We start from the raw sequence: 17,628 nt of genomic DNA on the forward strand, positions 1-17,628 counted from the left end.
CTTATAGGCCACATATCCCCCCCCCCCAATTAATTTGAATATTGTTTGAATATAAATCAATAGATGCTTCCAAAGTTGCTATAGACAGTCAACATGCTACAGGACAGATTAACTCTTTGACTATATTTTTAAAAGCTATAAAATTGACCATCTCCTTTTCGGGAATATTTTCCCATTGTTTGCCTTACGGCTTTTTTGACAATATTGTCGCAAGTGCCGACAACTTCACTGTGATGGAGTACCCATCTCAGGCAAGTTTCAAGTCCCTGCAAGTTAATGATCCCCCAGAGTTAAAATGAATGAAAACAATGGCTGCTTTAAGGCATGGAAAATATATTTAAAAATCTAAAATAACTATAGTGTGCTTTGGCGACATTGCTGATCTATTATTTGTAATAAGTTCACAGACAATTCATGTTTAAATGTCAGTCTTATTTCAAGTTTCACACTATCAAATGTTCTATTCTAGAGAACTGAATGACAAGTGTGAGCTATTGATAGTGCTGAATTGAAGCTTTTTATTGGTTAAGAGTATCGTTGGAGGGGCACAAGAAAACACTGCTGAAGCTGCTGAAACAGTCCGTCTAGTGTAGCTGCTGAGCTAATGTCTAAATAGATATATCTCTCTTTGAGGGAAGGTCAGTGCCACAAAGAAAAAAAAAAATACTTCCGGATATTTGAGAAGATAACCTGGCAGCTCCCCCTGGTCCAGCTCCCTCATTCTGCCTGCTCTCCACTACTGCACTTGCAGAAAATCAATGCTGAGCAACTGCAACTGTATCGCCACGTTCCCCCAAATCAATAGCAGTCCATCAGGAGCCTGAGGCTCTGACCTCCAGCACGGCAGGGCCGCGCACCCAGCCTCCAGCCCGATGGGACCAGATTAGCTCTCCCTCTTGTGATAACCCCTGATAAGAAATACTGTTTTAAGATGCACACGTCACTCCTTCTCCACATGCTGGTCTTCACTACACACAGCGTCAGGATCACATAAACATCACTCAGGGGCTGACGTCACATATACCCACTCCGTTCTGCTGCGGGAATGCCACACGGTGCCTTTGTAGGCGTTTCATGGTATTCTCACAGCAATAACAGGAGCAGGGTGTCAGTCCTTTTTATTCTGACCCCCCAAAATGGTTTGAATACTTGTAAGGAAGCATCAGTTAGAGGACAGAATCTTTTGGGAAATAAGTAAAGTAAACACAAAGAAGTCTGGGAAACATCTGGCAAGACTGTGCTTGAACCCCTGCATGACGATAGAAGCTTGATTTCATTCCAGTGAATGTTGTCGACTGTAATTGTTTTAAGAACATACTGTTTTCATTGATTGTGTTTCGTCATACTGAACCTTGGTTACTGTATTACACTAGAATATAAAACTTTTACAATTTAGCCACACAATTAATCCTAAAATACCATTAAATGTACTTTTTGACACTTCAATTGCATTATGTCTTTCATTCTTAAGCACCCCTAGATCACATAGCATTGGTATTTCTGTAAAATCAACTCAATAGCCAACCCGAAGCCAAGTCAGGACAGTACTGCACAAATATGTATGTACTCTATCAGTGCTGTTTGTGCAACAGGACAGTGAAGAGGATCTAACAAGTTGCTACAATTGTTTGAATGGCAAATTGTTCAGTCAACCAAAAGCAAAGTCTACCTGATAACAACGGGCAATTGGAAAAGAATATCCAGAGAGGTTGTGGAAGACAGAGAAGTTAATGTGTAGCTTTTATGGTGTTGTTTACAATAAAAAGATATCAACATATCTGCGCACTTATTTCTGTTGCACACACCTACTTTATTTCCTAAACTCATTCAGACCAAACACATAGAAAACAAATAGTCTCTCATGCAACTTACTGATTACTGCACCTATGGTGAAAGGGTCACAATAAATAACACATTTAGCCATGCAAGCAGAATGGCTCTATCGGTGGCAACGCCGGTTAGTCGGTCCACTACTTTGGTCCAGTCTGAAATATCTTAACCATTGGATAGATTACCATGAGATATGGTACAGACATTCATGATCCACAGAGGATGAAGTCTACTTACTCTGTGATTAGCTTATTTCCTCGAATGCCATCATGAGGTTAACATTTTGGAATGATTGCCATCAAATTTGGTACATTCATGGTTCCCAGACAATGTATTGTCCTTATTGACTTATTGACATTTTCAAATATCTGGACTATGAATGACAGTTCCATCAAACTCAGCTGCATTTGGTGTTTAAGTCTAACTTAACTGTTGCATACTAACATGCTACTTTAGCATGTGAGCATAACATGGAATATTATACCTCTTAACATGCTAGCATTAGGACAGAGCCGCTAGCATGGTTGTAGGATGTGTAGACGATTCACAGCATATCTTTAATATTACGAAGCGATATTAGAAAATATGCTATTTAAATATTGTTTGTAATTTAGTCAAAGCAGGAAGGTAATGTTTACAACAACAAAGAGTAAAAAATGCTTTCCTCACAATGCTGTGGGCTCTTTAGTAGACACACTGGTGTATTCACAAAATACAGATTAAATACACAGACAATAGTCCTCTGTGGTGAAGGATTAGGCTTTCACTCACAGCTAAAAATAGATTTTGTAATAGTAACTGCATCACATTCTTGTTCCTTGATTAAGCTGTGTTGTCAATGTTACAATGTATAGCTGTAATTCCCTTTGGACAGACATACATGCAAACAAAGATTGGTATGCAGTCTCCATTTTGATGCCAATTCGAGCACAGAGTGTGAAGACTGTTGTGGTGTGAGCACGGCAGTCTCTCTGAACATTCACAGTCTCCATCAGGAGCTGAGGCACACTGATCCAGTTGGCTTCACACTAATGCTTCACAATCTGTCAACAATTATGCTTCTTCTCCAGTAAAGGACAGGTTCAGTCATAGGTTGGTAAGGCAGCACTGTTCAACCATCCTGAGTGCCACATATCATGTCCTAGTGCTGATGAAGCTGAACAGACAGACAGCCCAGGAGCCTGAAAGCTCCCCACTGCAGAGAATGCTGCATCATTTATAATGACCTGGTGATATAAGGCATCGATTGGCAATCTGTCTTTTCACCAGGTTCTTTGCCTTCGTTAACTCCCTTGAAATTATATTTTTTTCCATATCGGTTGAACGCTTCACTTTGTAATCACTCGTGTACCTTCACAATTGCCGTAGCAGAAAGCATCACAAGGAAACTAATTGATCCCTCAGAGACGCACTGTGCCCTGTACCAGACGTTGTGGAAATATATAAGAATGGTTAATTATATTTTCACAGATATCCCTTTAGTAAATGATGCTGCAGTGTGCAGCACCAAAAATAGGAGACTAGATTTGATCTTGCAACATAAATGCTTCTGTCAGGGCTGGGTTTGGGCCAGGGCAGTACATTTACATGTTCTTCCAGCCTCTTCCACCCTGTTCCAATTAAATTTTCAGCACCTGTTCTACCCTTATGTTGCAGGATGACTTCATCCTCTGTAATGATGCAATCTCCCGGCCCTGGCAGGCAAGCCAGAGCAGTAGAGGCGGAGCGGAGGAGCCCACCCATCATTTGTCACCTTTTACAAGTTGCTGCCAGACTTTACATTGGAGGGAGCCATACCATAAATACATCAGATGATTCAAGTAGATGTCGTTTAGTGCGTGCAGCATGGAGCAGCACAACCACAATCAGATAGGTGCCTTTGATATCACTTAAAGCATTTTTTCTCTCCCTTGCATACAATTGAGTTTCATTGTGTTTTTGATCCTGGTTTATACTTTCATGTTTCATTGGGTTTAATTTATCTATAATTCATTTGTTCTAAACTTCCTTTGTTATCTTACTAGCTCTAAATTATCTGAGGTGCATTCCCTGTGTGCATGTATTTCTGTTACAAGGTACATGTGTGCATCTGCGCTTGTGTTGTGTGAAACACAATGGTACATACTTATATAAAATGAAAATATACAGACTCTCCAGTCAGAGATATATTGTAGGGAGCTTGCTTGACACCTGATAATTAACTAGAAACATTAGACCCCCGTGGAGCTAATCCCTACTCAGCAACAAGGATCTGGGATATCATCTATCTGAAAAACGCCATGTAGTGACAATGTATTCAAACAACAATCATCGCTAAGACAAAACAAGGCCTGAAGGTCCAGGCAGCAACACTTAAACATTGTGCTGCTGCTCTCAATACTATTAATATTGCTATATAATTCAAGTCATTATATTTCCAAAGAAATATCATTATGTTATACTAGTGATGCATCCAATTAAAAAAAAACAAATGAGTTACTATTAAATCATTTTACAAGGCAAACTATGAGCTTTGTCATGCCTGGTGTGAATAGACCGGTTAGCTAGGATTGCTCGTGATTAATATAACGTTGTGGACGGACCACTTTCCATCACTCGTGTAGAGAACACACCCACGTATAAATAAGCCTCACCGATGCACAAGTCATCCATGTACGAGACACACAAACCTTCCTGAGCACGTCTTTGTGCTTCTCTGCAGCACAGATGGCTGAATAGTGGGTGTCTTCCTGCCCCTCCTTTACTCTTTCTCTATATTGCCCTCTCTCTGCCTCCTCTCAAGGCCGAGCTCAATCCACCCCAGCCGCCCTATCCTTGATACCTCTCTTGTCCCCCCCTCCCTCCCAAACAGCTTTCACACAATGCCTGACACTCTGCTGTTTGGCCTCCCTCCCTAGGCTAGTACTAAATGGCCAGAGAGATTTGGGAGCATTCATCATTGTAATCATGTTGGTTAATTATTCATAGGCTCCATCAGGCCTCTTCCTGGTGTGGCATGTAGTTATTAGAGAGTAGCAACATTAGTCTGCCAGACTCTCATGATGCAGCAGAGGGGACAAAGGAGGATAGAGCAGGTTAGCTCAGCGCATTGACACTCATTATCATACATCTCTGACTAATGGCTAATTGAAGCCATTCATTTTCTATTCAAAGCAGACGGATATTTTCCGGCAAGGTGGAAAATATTGTTCGACAGCTTCCTACTGTAAACCACATATAGCAGTAAAGTTACTGATTGAACACTAAACCTCATTCTAATACTTAATTGACAACCTTAACGAGAGAGGCTTTCCGTTTGCAAAGATGTGCAAACATCAGGGCCTTCTCTAAGTCAAGCTTCATCAGTCCAGATTACAGCGGTCCAGCCTCCAGCTGGGCACACTGGGAGCAGATGGCCCCATAATCACCAGGGTTCATCTAGGTCTGAAACAGCAGCCAAAACCAGCTCACAATATTTGATTTAATTTCAAGTATAGCTTAAAACACAGGACATGTCAGATGGCATCACTGCAAGAGACTCCATAGATCTGGAGGCTGGCAATGTCAACCATTTCATGATCATGGTTATTTCGGAGTATGTTTACTCCTTGCTGTGCCCACTGGGGTCTGTATATATATACATACTGTATATCCTATCTCAGGGTGTTAGCCTCTATCGTTCCAGCTAGCACTCTTTAGGCTGCGGCAGCTGGGGAATAAGAAAGAGACTGATTTCCCTCTTCTGTAAAGGTCGCTAACAGCCCCCGGAAATCACATGAACTGAGTTGGATACAGATTTCCCTGATGTGCGATAGCACCATGGGACTCAACAGAGGCTCCATACCCACATGAACAGAGACTTCACCTTTCCCAGCTGGGACTCACATGACTCATAATAAATATCATGTTCACACACATCCTGCTTCTCTCTTTCCCTTGTCTCTCTTTAGAATACACTCCATAACACACAGACCTGAATTGAACTCCCATTGTGCATGCAATATTGTTACAGATATGTTTCCTGTGAGGTTTTTTTTTCAGACTTCCTGCCTTTCTGCAGCATCTGTGAGAAAGCTTGTCAGAAATATCCATTGCGATCAGAAGATAAAAACAGGAAATGCCAGCAGATGCGATTGGGAAACGAGTGATTGTGACACTTGTGTTGCATAGAGAACTTGTACGCATGTCTTCCTCTCTGTTCCACCCACATTTCAACAACAAATGCTTCTTCTGAGTCATGCACCATAATGACACCACACTGTGCATGTCTTCTCTCCAGAAAGGACAAAAACACAGAGCGTGGTTTGTCATTTTCCGGATCCCATCTATGCTGCCGCCTCCTGCAGATATGTGGGAGACAAACAACTGCGTGATAATAATGTTTCATAAATCCAGCCAGTAAAACAGAGAGTTCTGAGTCAAGAGAGCCAAACTAGTAGCACTCTTGATCAATTTCTGCCATTACATAACACTGGTGAACCTCCTTCACAGTTAAGCAACACAACATGGGAATGCCAACATGTTAATGCCAAACACTGTGAGCCTGCAGATATGATTTCAAGCTGAAGAGCTACCTTAGGGGATTGAAGGAATCAAAAGCTTAGCGGAGATTGGAGCACTGCAGGTCCGTCTGAAACATCCTAATGTCAACACAATTGCCACTGAATCAGGGATTTTCTGCAGGCAGATTGAGATTGACACAATGCAAACAAGCTCTCCAAATCTGTATTTGTATGGTAAATACATTCATATCTGGGACTCAAAGATTCACATTTCTATTAACCATGCTGTGCATTGTCTCCGCTAAAAGGTATTAAACATCAAGACAATTATTCTCTGGGCTATTGTTGACTTTCTTTTTTCTCACGTAGTTCAGTTCTGATAAGAAGAACCGCATATATTAAATGATAAAAAATGCATAAATCTATCAAATCATTATTATGCTGAGACCACGTGATGTTGAAGCGTCCCCCATTTAAATGACTGACGGACTGGCTTTGAGCTGGATCTCTTGAATTGGTAAACCACCCTGAAACCAAATCCTGAATTTAGCAGGTTAATGGACACGAGGGAGAAACACGATTTTCAATTTCAGACCGAGAACATAGATGCAGATACTAAATGTATTCATAGCAAGGTATCGGACTAATGTGTATTTTGTGTTGGCGGAGAAAAAAATCTGAAAACAATAACATGATGCCCTTGAGCATGTTTTAAGTAGATTAAGGGGATCTCAAAGCGTGAATGAGGGCATGTTTCGGTTAAAACTGAATATTTAGACTGTAATAATTGATCCACTTAAAGACAGAATGTCTTTCTACAGTCTCCCTGACACACAGCAGGCAGCCAGCATCAAGAAGATCTGGTGCTTCTTCTGATCTCACAGTCTGGGCCTTTGCTGCCTCTCAAGCCCCTCACTCTGCCTTTGACTCTCTTTTCTTTGCAGCCGATCCGTACCGAGGTCTTTCTTCCTGGGTATTCTCCTCTGGATCCGCATGTCATCTCTCTGCCAGTTCGACTTTTATTTTCCTGTCACTTCATGCACTTTTTGAATATTGCACATAGTTGGTAAGTGTACCCTCTACAGATCTGTCTACACTGCATCTTGTGCTTGTTAAAACATGTAATGGAATCTGCCAATAGAGGAGTGCATCATCTTGGAGTGCAACATTTTGAATTATCTGTCAAGCTCATATTCGTTTCAGGAAAGTATGAGTCCTTTGGGACATGAATGCATTTCATCCATATGACTTATGACCTCATGCTCTTTGCACTTAAACAGCACAAATACGTAAATGATGAACTGTTAATCTGTCTTGTCTCTGCTGTATGAGTACTCTACATATTGTTTTTTATGATTGAAATTGAGTCTTTTAGATTGAAGCATGCAAAATAAATAAAAATGTGCTGAACTGAATGCCCATATAAAAAACTAACTTTCTGCATACGATGGAGTAATTTACTAAATAGGGAGAGAGGTGGCGACAGAGATGGGGGAGAATGGAGAGGGGGTTAACACATTCATATACATCTCTTTCCTTCTGTCTCTGATTTATGCACAATTTACAATTCTGATCACATCGTGCCAGCTCCCCTGGGAGTCTGTCTAGCAGATGCACCTTATGGAAATGAGGCTCTGAGGTTATATATATATATATATATGTACATATATATATGTATATATACCGTATATATATGTACATACATGTACGTCTATAAACATATACGTGAGGTGAAGGCAGAGTGGTTTGTGGTTGTGTGTGTTTTATATGTATTTGTTGGGCTGGGGGTTTGACCGGAAAGCTAAACGCAATAATTGATCTTTTTAATTGTGGCGAAGACCCCGGTTCCGTACCACATACAATACATTATACACCACATTAAGTATGTATGTATGTAGTATTTAACTCCACAACATGTTGGGTTCACGGCTTTAATTCAAAGGCATGTGGTATCGCCACAGTGGGAACAAACTGGTCTTTAACTCCCAGTGAGAGGTCAGAATGCACATCGTCGCTGATGAAAGAGCCCAGCATGGCTAGCTTTAGCCCAAGAAACTGCAGAGACACACTCAGGGAATGACCTCCTCCCAGGTCTCTCAGGGGGCGTGTTGCCCTTGCAAAGCATCTTTGGCCTACTGTTCATTGTAATGAGGTGCTCTGCTACTGAACAGCAGGGTGAACTGCTAATGCTGGGTCCCACTGGGACCGGCTTGCCACTTGTTCAAAGCAAAGAAAAACAAATCTGCTTCAGACAATCTTGATGAAATAGTGCGCGGCATGGCTGGCGCCGCTCTCCCACATTTAACATCAGCATTCCCTCGCTTGCCATCCTCTTCGTCTGTCTCACTTGTTCCCATTGAACCCGTAAACACATTTTGTTTTGCCCTTCTTCTCGACGTTCTCCCTCTCAGCATCACTTGGCCACTGAGGGTGGTTACCGTGGTAACACCACCCACAGGAGGCTACCTTCTCTGTTACCGTAGCAACCGGTTCCCTACAGAATCTCAAGCATGTCACTCTCTCTCCCTCTGTCTTATCAGTCTGCCTCTCTCTCTCTCTCTCTCTCTCTCTCATGAAAGAGTCCCCATATGTAATATACTGGGCCTCTCTCCGTTGGGCTTTAGAGCGAGCACAACCTTAAATCTATATTGTAGAAATGTTGTTGCTATCAAATGTGTTTCTGTGTCTAAAATGTCTAATTGTAAAGCAGTGCAAATGACAATAAATTGAATGAGTAATACCTTTATCTAAAAGTACAAATGTGACTCCAAAGGTATTAATATAAATAACAACATTATTGTAAAATACAAATCATATACAAATAAGTCATTTATCATGAAAGATGGTAGACATAATGCTGGCTTTGGCTTCTCACATGTGAAGATTTACCACATGTGAAGACTGTTTGGGTTGGCCTGATGTATTTGTTATCGCTACATTGAGATCCAGGAAATTGTGATTTTCCTCTGATAGATTCTTTCATTCAACAATTCTACAGAAAAAAACTACAGAATTATGAATTGAGAAAATGTTATAAATATAGTATAATATAATACATCAATGGTATTAACAACATATATACAGTTAATATATTATAATATATTTCACAATACAGCTTAGAGAACTAATGCACCACCGTCAGTGACAGCATTTAATTGTATTCTTGTACTCTTTGTAAATCTCAATGTGGTGACTCAGTAGCTGACTAAAGGATTCGTCACATGTTCCTCTGAGGATTCCTGCGCTTCAGGGCTGCACAGCCTGCGTGTTACAACATCAACTTCACCAACTGTCCTTCTAAGACTTCCTTTAAGTACACTCATACACACTATTACAAAATATGGGGTACGTACAGATTTGAATCATCTGATTATCATCGGCCAAGTTGTACATGATGAATCCTCTCTCCAGTGTCTGTATGCATGGTATTCAAAATAAGCACTTTTACATTTCAATAGAAGTAGAAAGCAGTTTAACAAATCAAACTGACAACAAATAATAACGATGACTGACATGTCCTATCTTGCTTTGGCCCTCTCGGTGTTATTTTAGACCGGGCCACTCTGGTGAGGTAATGCGTGCGGGCTGCACAGTCTGCCAGTCTCTGCTGCAGAATCACTCAGTAGATTAAATATTAGTGTTATCTCATTTCCTAAGGCCATGAAGTCTCCACAGAGTGAGAGATTGAAGGGAAAGTGGTTTAATCATTGAGGCAATCGTACAAAAGACCCATCACCGGGGCCTGGAACCTCCATTTGTGCTTTGTGTCGTTATTACATTCTTTTGCCAAACAACTGTTCGACTTATGCGAAGTATCCAATATGTCAGACGAGCTTGTGTGAGTATTGGCTGTTAACTGGCACAGCTTGGCCTTGGCAGGCACAATGACCCTCAGCTGAGTGAAGAACAGAATTCGATTTTGTCTTATTGTTGACGATTAACAGCAGCCACTGCAACACTGAGTCTCTTTATCATCTATAGCTGCTTTTACTGCCACCTGGCTTTTTATACGCAAGCCATATACTGTATAAAATAGAGGCAGAGTCGATTGCAGGCAGTCTTTGGAGAATATAAGATGGAATTGCTGAATACTGAGCATTGAGTCAAATGCTGTGGGAACATTTTGTCTCAGGGGAGGGGAGGGCATATTTGAGAGTCCTTTGCTGGAAATGTACACTCCCCTACAATATATTCCATCCAAAAACACTTTAACACTGGTAAATAAACAACTGAGGGCTATGCTTTTAGCTGTATCAAATTTCACATTCAAATATAAGACAAAAAGTGTCCCATTGAAGAACTCATTGAAAATCCAATATTCAATATTAAGCTGACTTTACTGGTTACAACATACACCTCTTAGCTGAGAGCAACATGTTCACGTCAGTTGTCTGGGGATTGTTAAGAATCATTCTGGGAAAAGTAGGAAGTCACTAAAAGACCATTTGGATTTATGTATTAAGGGAAAATGGGTAGAACCAACAGGAAAATTACAAAACTCACAAAATAACGTGGGAACTTATTGTTCATATTGTAAGAATATCTGATGGTAAAGTGGAGCGACAACAGAGAACCAGCATGTGCAGATAGAGACAGTTAGAGTCAGATGTCTGAAAATATCAAGAATGAAGGAACAAAAAAAATTGCAAGATGAGCAAAGTGCACGATGAAGGGTGAGTTCGGAGCATGAATTATTCAAGAACAATCAAAGACTACACAAGGAAAGTGAAAAGATGTCACTGGCCACTGAAAGCTGCTGAGGCAGATGGAGGAGCAGTGTCTGGGAGAGTGGGTAGGGGAGGGGTAGGGAGTGCCTTTGGGATGTGGCAGGGGAGGCTGGGGCGTACACAGAGAGGAGGGATGAGACGGGCCAAGGCAAGGAGGAGACAGGCGTGGGGATTTTCTTTTGTGTTCTGGAGAGCAAGGGTGGGGAGTGGACCTGGAGGGCGTAGCGGGGGGGGTAACAAAAAACCAAGTAGCATGAAGAGAGAGGGCTCGCATCGGAGCGTTGAGAGGGTGCGTGACAAGTGGCAAAGCCCAGTAGACAAGCTAGAGCCCAGACCTTTCCACGGCCTTCAATAATTGATGCAGCTTCTGCAGCTTGCCATCTTTATAAAGCAGCAAGTGTGTGGTGAATGTGTGTGTCTGTGTGTATATTTCGGAGTTATCTGTGTGAGTGTGTGACCCAATTGTGTGTACAGGGGCGATTTCTATCCATCAGTAAGGCTGTACCGTTGTTGCATTTGGATTAATGTCTTAGAAATGAGCTTTTAGTCCTTCTGATAGGAGCTGTCTTTGTTTTGTAGCCAATACAGTGCAAATGATGGCAGAGCGAAAACAACCTGGCAAAAAGTACATCCATTTCCCTCCGTAACAGCTCCCAACGTTCTCCTGTAGAATTGTAATACTAGCCCAATCAGTCTCAGTGGACTCAACGACCTCACACTCTCTCAAACCTTGCAGCCATGGCCGTTAAGGAACATTTTCCGGTCCCTCTTTAATACAACTCAGCGCTCCACTCTGGCCACGGGATTTTTCTTGCCTCTGCCCCTCGTCTCATTTCAAGGCCACCTGTGAATACATGTACATGACAGAGATTGATCTCTCTGCTCTCCCAGCTGCCCGGGCTGAGCAGCAATAGGGCTGGGTTCCTCCATTAGCATGCACTCCTCCAGCCTGCAACCCACATAACATTCTACATGCTCTGCATCACTTACACTCTCTATCCTCCCTCACCCTCTCCTTCTCCCAAATCATTCGCCATGCAAGGGCAATCCCCCCACCCCCTCTCTAGCAGCCCTCAATCTGTTTCGCAGTGCTTTCTCTTTTTTCCTCCTGAACATGGAGGACAAGTGTTATCGCCACACTGCAGATGTTTTTGAGGGGGCTCCTCTGAAACCTCCCACAGGCTGCAGCAGGACTAAACATCTCGCTATGCCCTGGCATTAAACTTTTCCGCAAAAATCCAAGTCATTAGGCTTACTGAGGCAGTTATGCGGGGTGTGAGGACCTTGGGCTGCAGTGATATCTCTGCCCTGCAAGACTATGGAGAGGAGCCATGGCTGGATGTGATCAGGATGGCTGTGCTAGTCTCAAACTCTCTATATGTGACACTGAGCAAACACATGGCATGTGAACATCCCACCCCACAGTCCCAGACACAGGCTCAACAAATCAGATTTGATCTGCAAGTACTCAAGGTTTGAAATTGCCCCATGAATCTACATATATGTTATATGTGTCATCCAGTAAGTGGATGATGAAAGGTAAAGTAATCTTTAGGAAGTTAATGCTATCCCTAATTATGTCTAACCTAGAAACAGCCATGCAGTCTGGGAAGCCAAAGAAGTGAACTCATCAAACACAGTGCATTAGGTCTTTCATGACAGGCTATAGAGATGACACCAAGTGATGGGCCTTGCAAGCAAACATTATTAAATGCTGAATTGGGAATTACTCCCTTTCCAGCTCAGACACATGATTTGAAATATTTCAGAAAGGCCAGAAGACAAGATCGAATCATCTAAACCAGGAGGTTTGGGAGAGTTTCCCTGAATCTATCGGGAGGATGTCGTGCAAATGTGCAATTAATGTCAGCGTATTTTCAGCTCAAAAGCTGGATGCATTTCCATGCCTGGAGACACAAACACAAATGCATACTTCATCCGCACTCTAAACGACCAGCAGCGATAATAGAAATCAAAACCCTCTGAATCACACAGCACGAGGCGCTGTTCAATGTTGTCGATTGCAAGAATAGCTAACAGAATACGTTAATATCACGCATTAGTCTGTCACCTCTGGTAACAGCTCAATTTCTAGGGCTCCTTTCCGCAGGTACAGTGTAGCTCTCGTTTCACAGTGACTCTGCAGGATTTAATCTTGGTACTGTGAGTGTGCTGCGCTTCAAATCCTTGGAAAAGAAAGTCAGATACAGAGAACAGGGGGAATAACATGTGATAGAACAAAATGGTATGCTTTATACCCACTGGCACACAGATATAGTAGAGAATAGCAAGCACACGGGAATCCATTAGTGGAACTCGATTATCTCTTGGCTCTAAAATTAATTAATTAAGTGAGTGTAGGGCAGGGCAGGGTGTGTGTGTGTGTGTGTGTTTGAGAGAGAGAGAGAGAGAGAGAGAGAGAGAGAGAGAGAGAGAGAGAGAGAGAGAGATCTGGTTTTCTTGTTTTCTTCCTAACAAATCCTCTTGTGTTACTGCATTGAGAGGCAGATGGGGGTGGGAGGTGATTGGATCTGTATGGCTGTATCCAAGCACAAGGCCTGAAATTGCTGTTGGTGGGGATGTGGTGTTGGAAGAGGGGGGTGGGGGGGTTACACAGCGACTTTATGACTCACCATTTTTATTTAAATCTTCAGTCATAAAACCTGCGTCCTATCCTTCTGCTCGTGCTTCCATTTTCTTTCCCTCCCAATCCTCCTTTTAAGCTTTATGCTGTCCCAGACCTTCTGTATAAAAACCTGTAGATGTTTTTGGGTCTGCCACTATACTCTTCTTTTAAAGCCTCTCTGTACTGGAAAGATCGGGTTCACACTGCAGTCATTTGTCTTGATAAATACAGAGCTGGTCGACTAAAGCTGAGCATATCTCTAGCCCTTAGCCTCCCTTTTTTTTGTCAAAATGGCTACACACAAACACAATCTTTGTCTGATTGCTTTCATAACTCAGATCTTCCTGTTTGGGGTTTTGTTGTAGCATATACTAAGCTCACTAGCTTCAGCCTGGCTTTATGTTTTGTTGGTAAGTGAGTATTCGTAATACCATTGTCATTCCCTAATGTTTGTGACCTTAAAGAGTAGGCCCGGCTGGTATGGGGATATACATCGCCGGATGATATAAAGTTGTCAGCTGTTAAAAGATTGAGCCAAACCATTTCTGCAATAGCTGTCTTTTTATATTGTGTTGTATTAGATCATCGTAGGCAATTTTCCAATCAGTTACCAGGACTTCTTAATGACAATAGCATATCTTTTTTATTTATTTTGCACCAATGCAAAGAGGTACTTAGATTTGGTAGATTATTTAATTTCCAGGATTAGCCAACAACAACAAGACATCGCTGTTTTATCAGTTTACCAGTTTCTCCATTGATTTCCCAGAAACTAACTAAAAAATTAAACTAAAATTAACTACATCATGATAGGGCTGCGTGATATCGATAAAATCTTCTATAATGGTACAAATAATGTCATACCACAATAAGAACTGACACAATAAGTCAATTAATCAATTATCAATGAAAACACAAGTAATTAGCAACCATTCTGATAAACAAACATTTTCTGTGTTTCTTACTCTTTTCTGATAGTGAACTGAATACTTAATTATACTTAATTATACTTATATTTGGGATTTGGAGTGTTGGTTGGACAAAATGACAAGATGCCAGAATATGTCAACGTTTGCCTTTTTCAAATAATTGTTAGTTGCAGTGCAAATCACAATATCTACTGTGAATACATTGTGACATAACATTCATTTGAGAATTTGTTAATGGATAAAAGAACTACACGAATAAAATTCCTGAAAAACAAAATGACTTTATCACATTCATGTAAACATCTAATACTGCCATGAAGCAGTCCTGCTCTTTGATTTTATGATCTATAGATTCCATAGATTAGATACACATATAGAGCAACATACAGATTAAAAGAAATCTTCATGCATGCACACATTCGTCCCAGCTCACAACAGTCAGCGAGGCAGATTGTTCAGGGCTGCTGTTGCAGAGGGAACAAAACTCCTGCTGAGGCGAGCTGTTTTCCATCTAAGTGTTCTGTGTCTCCGACTAAATGGCAGTAATGTGAAGTTTGAATACACTTAAAGATGTTCAAGGGAAAAATGGTATTCTATCTCACAGTATATATTGTTACATCAATCACCCCTATATCATTATATGTATCAAATCCTAATGTTATTTACTGTGATGTGATTTCCACATTGCCCACTCTAATAATTTAAAGACTGCTGTCACACAAAACCCAACAAATTTGATTTCATCCAAACGTCCTGTGCTCCATGAATGCCAGACTACGTGATTAAGAAGTGTAAAGGCTGCACGTAAAGGTGGTTGTTTCTGTCATCTTTTTAAGAATGACCTTTTGTATCAGAACTGTTCTGCGTGTTAGCTTAATGCTCTGGGTGCAGCGACAGCTACAGTAAATGCTGTTGCAGCTGAGACACCTGGGAGGTCATTACTGGACTTGACTCAGGTGACAACCTCAATGTGTCTGTCCAATCAGAAAACAGGATGATGCTCAATTTGTATTTCAGCTAAAAATGATCATGGCTTTACTAATCCAGAACACTGTGTGGACATTTAATTTGATTATCTTCTGATTATGCATTAAATATTGCACTATAAAAGAGAGAATTAATCCAATTCGCACATTTCAACTGAGTGAATGTTGAGTAAATTAAGGGATGCTGACAGTTTTATTGGGTCTAATACTACAGTGTAATCCAGTCAGCCAACCCTCTCATGGGGTAATCTTCAGTGTAAACCTTCATGGGCAGGTCTCCTTGTATGAAGCTAAAGCCTGTTCCTCAGCATAGCAGTAATCCCACTAAGGCTCTTAGAGAAGTGAAATTATTTCAGAATGAAAGGAGAGGCATTATGACTGTTACTGTGGAAGATGGCTAATAAATAAACATCTCTCAAAGCCTCTTAGGAACTCAGGGAGATCCTGAACGAACAGTCAGGATGCTCAATATTCTATCTCCGACACTGCAGCTTCATTCACTCTTCATTTCCAGGTGGAAAAGTACATTTGACCTGAACCGTAGCTCCAGCTTGGACGTCATGACTCATCCCTCCCCCCTCCCCCCTCCACACTCAAGCTCACATCCAGCACCACCTTGCTCCTGCACACAAATGCCCGAACCTGAATTCATGCCTCAGGTCTATTACAGGGGGGGGGGGGGTGATGGGTGAGTCCATCAAACTGTGCGTCTGCTGCAAGACGTGATGAGACAGGCGGGAGGTGGAAGCAGCTGGCGGCCCATTGATCTGTCGCTCTCTACCAGAGACTTTCACTATCTCCTACCTATTGATGGAGACAGATGCCAATAGGATGACCTGTACTTCTCATTAGTAGTGTGCTCTGTATCGCACTCTATGGCCAATGATATATCAAAGTCACCCCCCTCTTGGACGATAAGTTTATTCACATGCATTTTCACGGCAACATCATTTAGAAATCGAGGTATTTGAAAGAAGACGATCCACTGAAAATCGGACATTGCCTGATTCACTGTGAGATTGAATTGGGACTTTTTCTAATCTATTTAGTGTGCTGTCATGAAGACCAAATGTAACACAGAACAGCAATTGAATATGCATGACTCCATCCTGCTCCGGAGCTGCACCACTCCTCTAAAGGACGGATGCAAGCTGATTTCTTCCTCTGACAAGGCCAGATGGGACGCAATGAGTAGGGGATATGATCTCCATCCTTCAACAGAGCAAAAGGCCTTTGTGACATTTTTTCATTTCAAATACAGGCCCAGACTTGATGCAGCGAGCAGAATACACTGTACACCACATCTCTATGAAGCCTCTCATATTTACGTCCTGGAATATCAGCTTCCATTCATGTGTTATTGCTGCATTTGCATTTAAACCCCCCCCCCCCCCCTCACTAACCCTGCATTTTCGTTGCCGCTGTGTGCCATTACTCTTGTTGACACAGGACAGAGCGCGAGGATGCATTTACAAATTAAACCTGCCCTAGATAAGGGTGCGTGTCAGCAATATGGAGATAGAGGCAGCTGTGTGCGTGGCATGTGTGATGTCGACCTGAACTATAACACAGCCACATCGACATTTAGCTAAACAGACAGCAATATTGCAATGCGCCATCGAAACAAATGGTTCAGATTGCTCTTACCTCGACGTTTCCCCACACGCAGTAGGACAACACAGCCATCAATATAGGTATTGCGGTATGTCCCATTTTCTCTCCTTCTTTTGTCTCTTTTTTATATTTTGTTAAATAACTGCCTCCAACATACGCTGTCTGTTACATCAGCAGAAGTGATGGACACTGCGTTCGTCTGCGCCTTCCTGCGATATCTCCTGCGTCTGCGTCCTGCTCGCTCTTGCCGACGGGCTCTCCAATGGCAGACTGGGATTTTATGTGGATGAGGCGTGACAGAACCAAGCCCTGTTTCTGCGGGTATTTATCACAGAGTTTACTCATGGCGTCCTCGCGATGGATTAGGGAAGAGAGACATCTGGTGGTGTTGGATAGAGAATGCACGGCAGCAATCGCCTGCTGATTGTTTGCGTC

At 41.9% G+C, this 17,628-nt stretch overlaps 1 protein-coding gene across 2 annotated transcripts in view; it reads right to left on the minus strand.

Annotated features, from left to right (window-relative positions):
• The window catches only part of aplp1 (amyloid beta (A4) precursor-like protein 1), a 31,044-nt gene extending 13,634 nt beyond the window's left edge, over positions 1-17,410 (minus strand). For both annotated transcript variants that reach the window (XM_079164342.1, XM_079164341.1), the window contains exon 1: positions 17,227-17,410. In XM_079164342.1, the coding sequence (XP_079020468.1) occupies positions 17,227-17,292 (66 nt within the window). In that variant the 5' untranslated portion in view covers positions 17,293-17,410. The remainder of the gene's footprint in view (positions 1-17,226) is intronic.
• Between the last annotated feature and the right edge of the window lie 218 nt (positions 17,411-17,628).

This window comes from Pholis gunnellus, assembly GCF_910591455.1.
Source record: "Pholis gunnellus genome assembly, chromosome: 8".
In the NCBI taxonomy this organism is placed as follows: domain Eukaryota; kingdom Metazoa; phylum Chordata; class Actinopteri; order Perciformes; family Pholidae; genus Pholis; species Pholis gunnellus.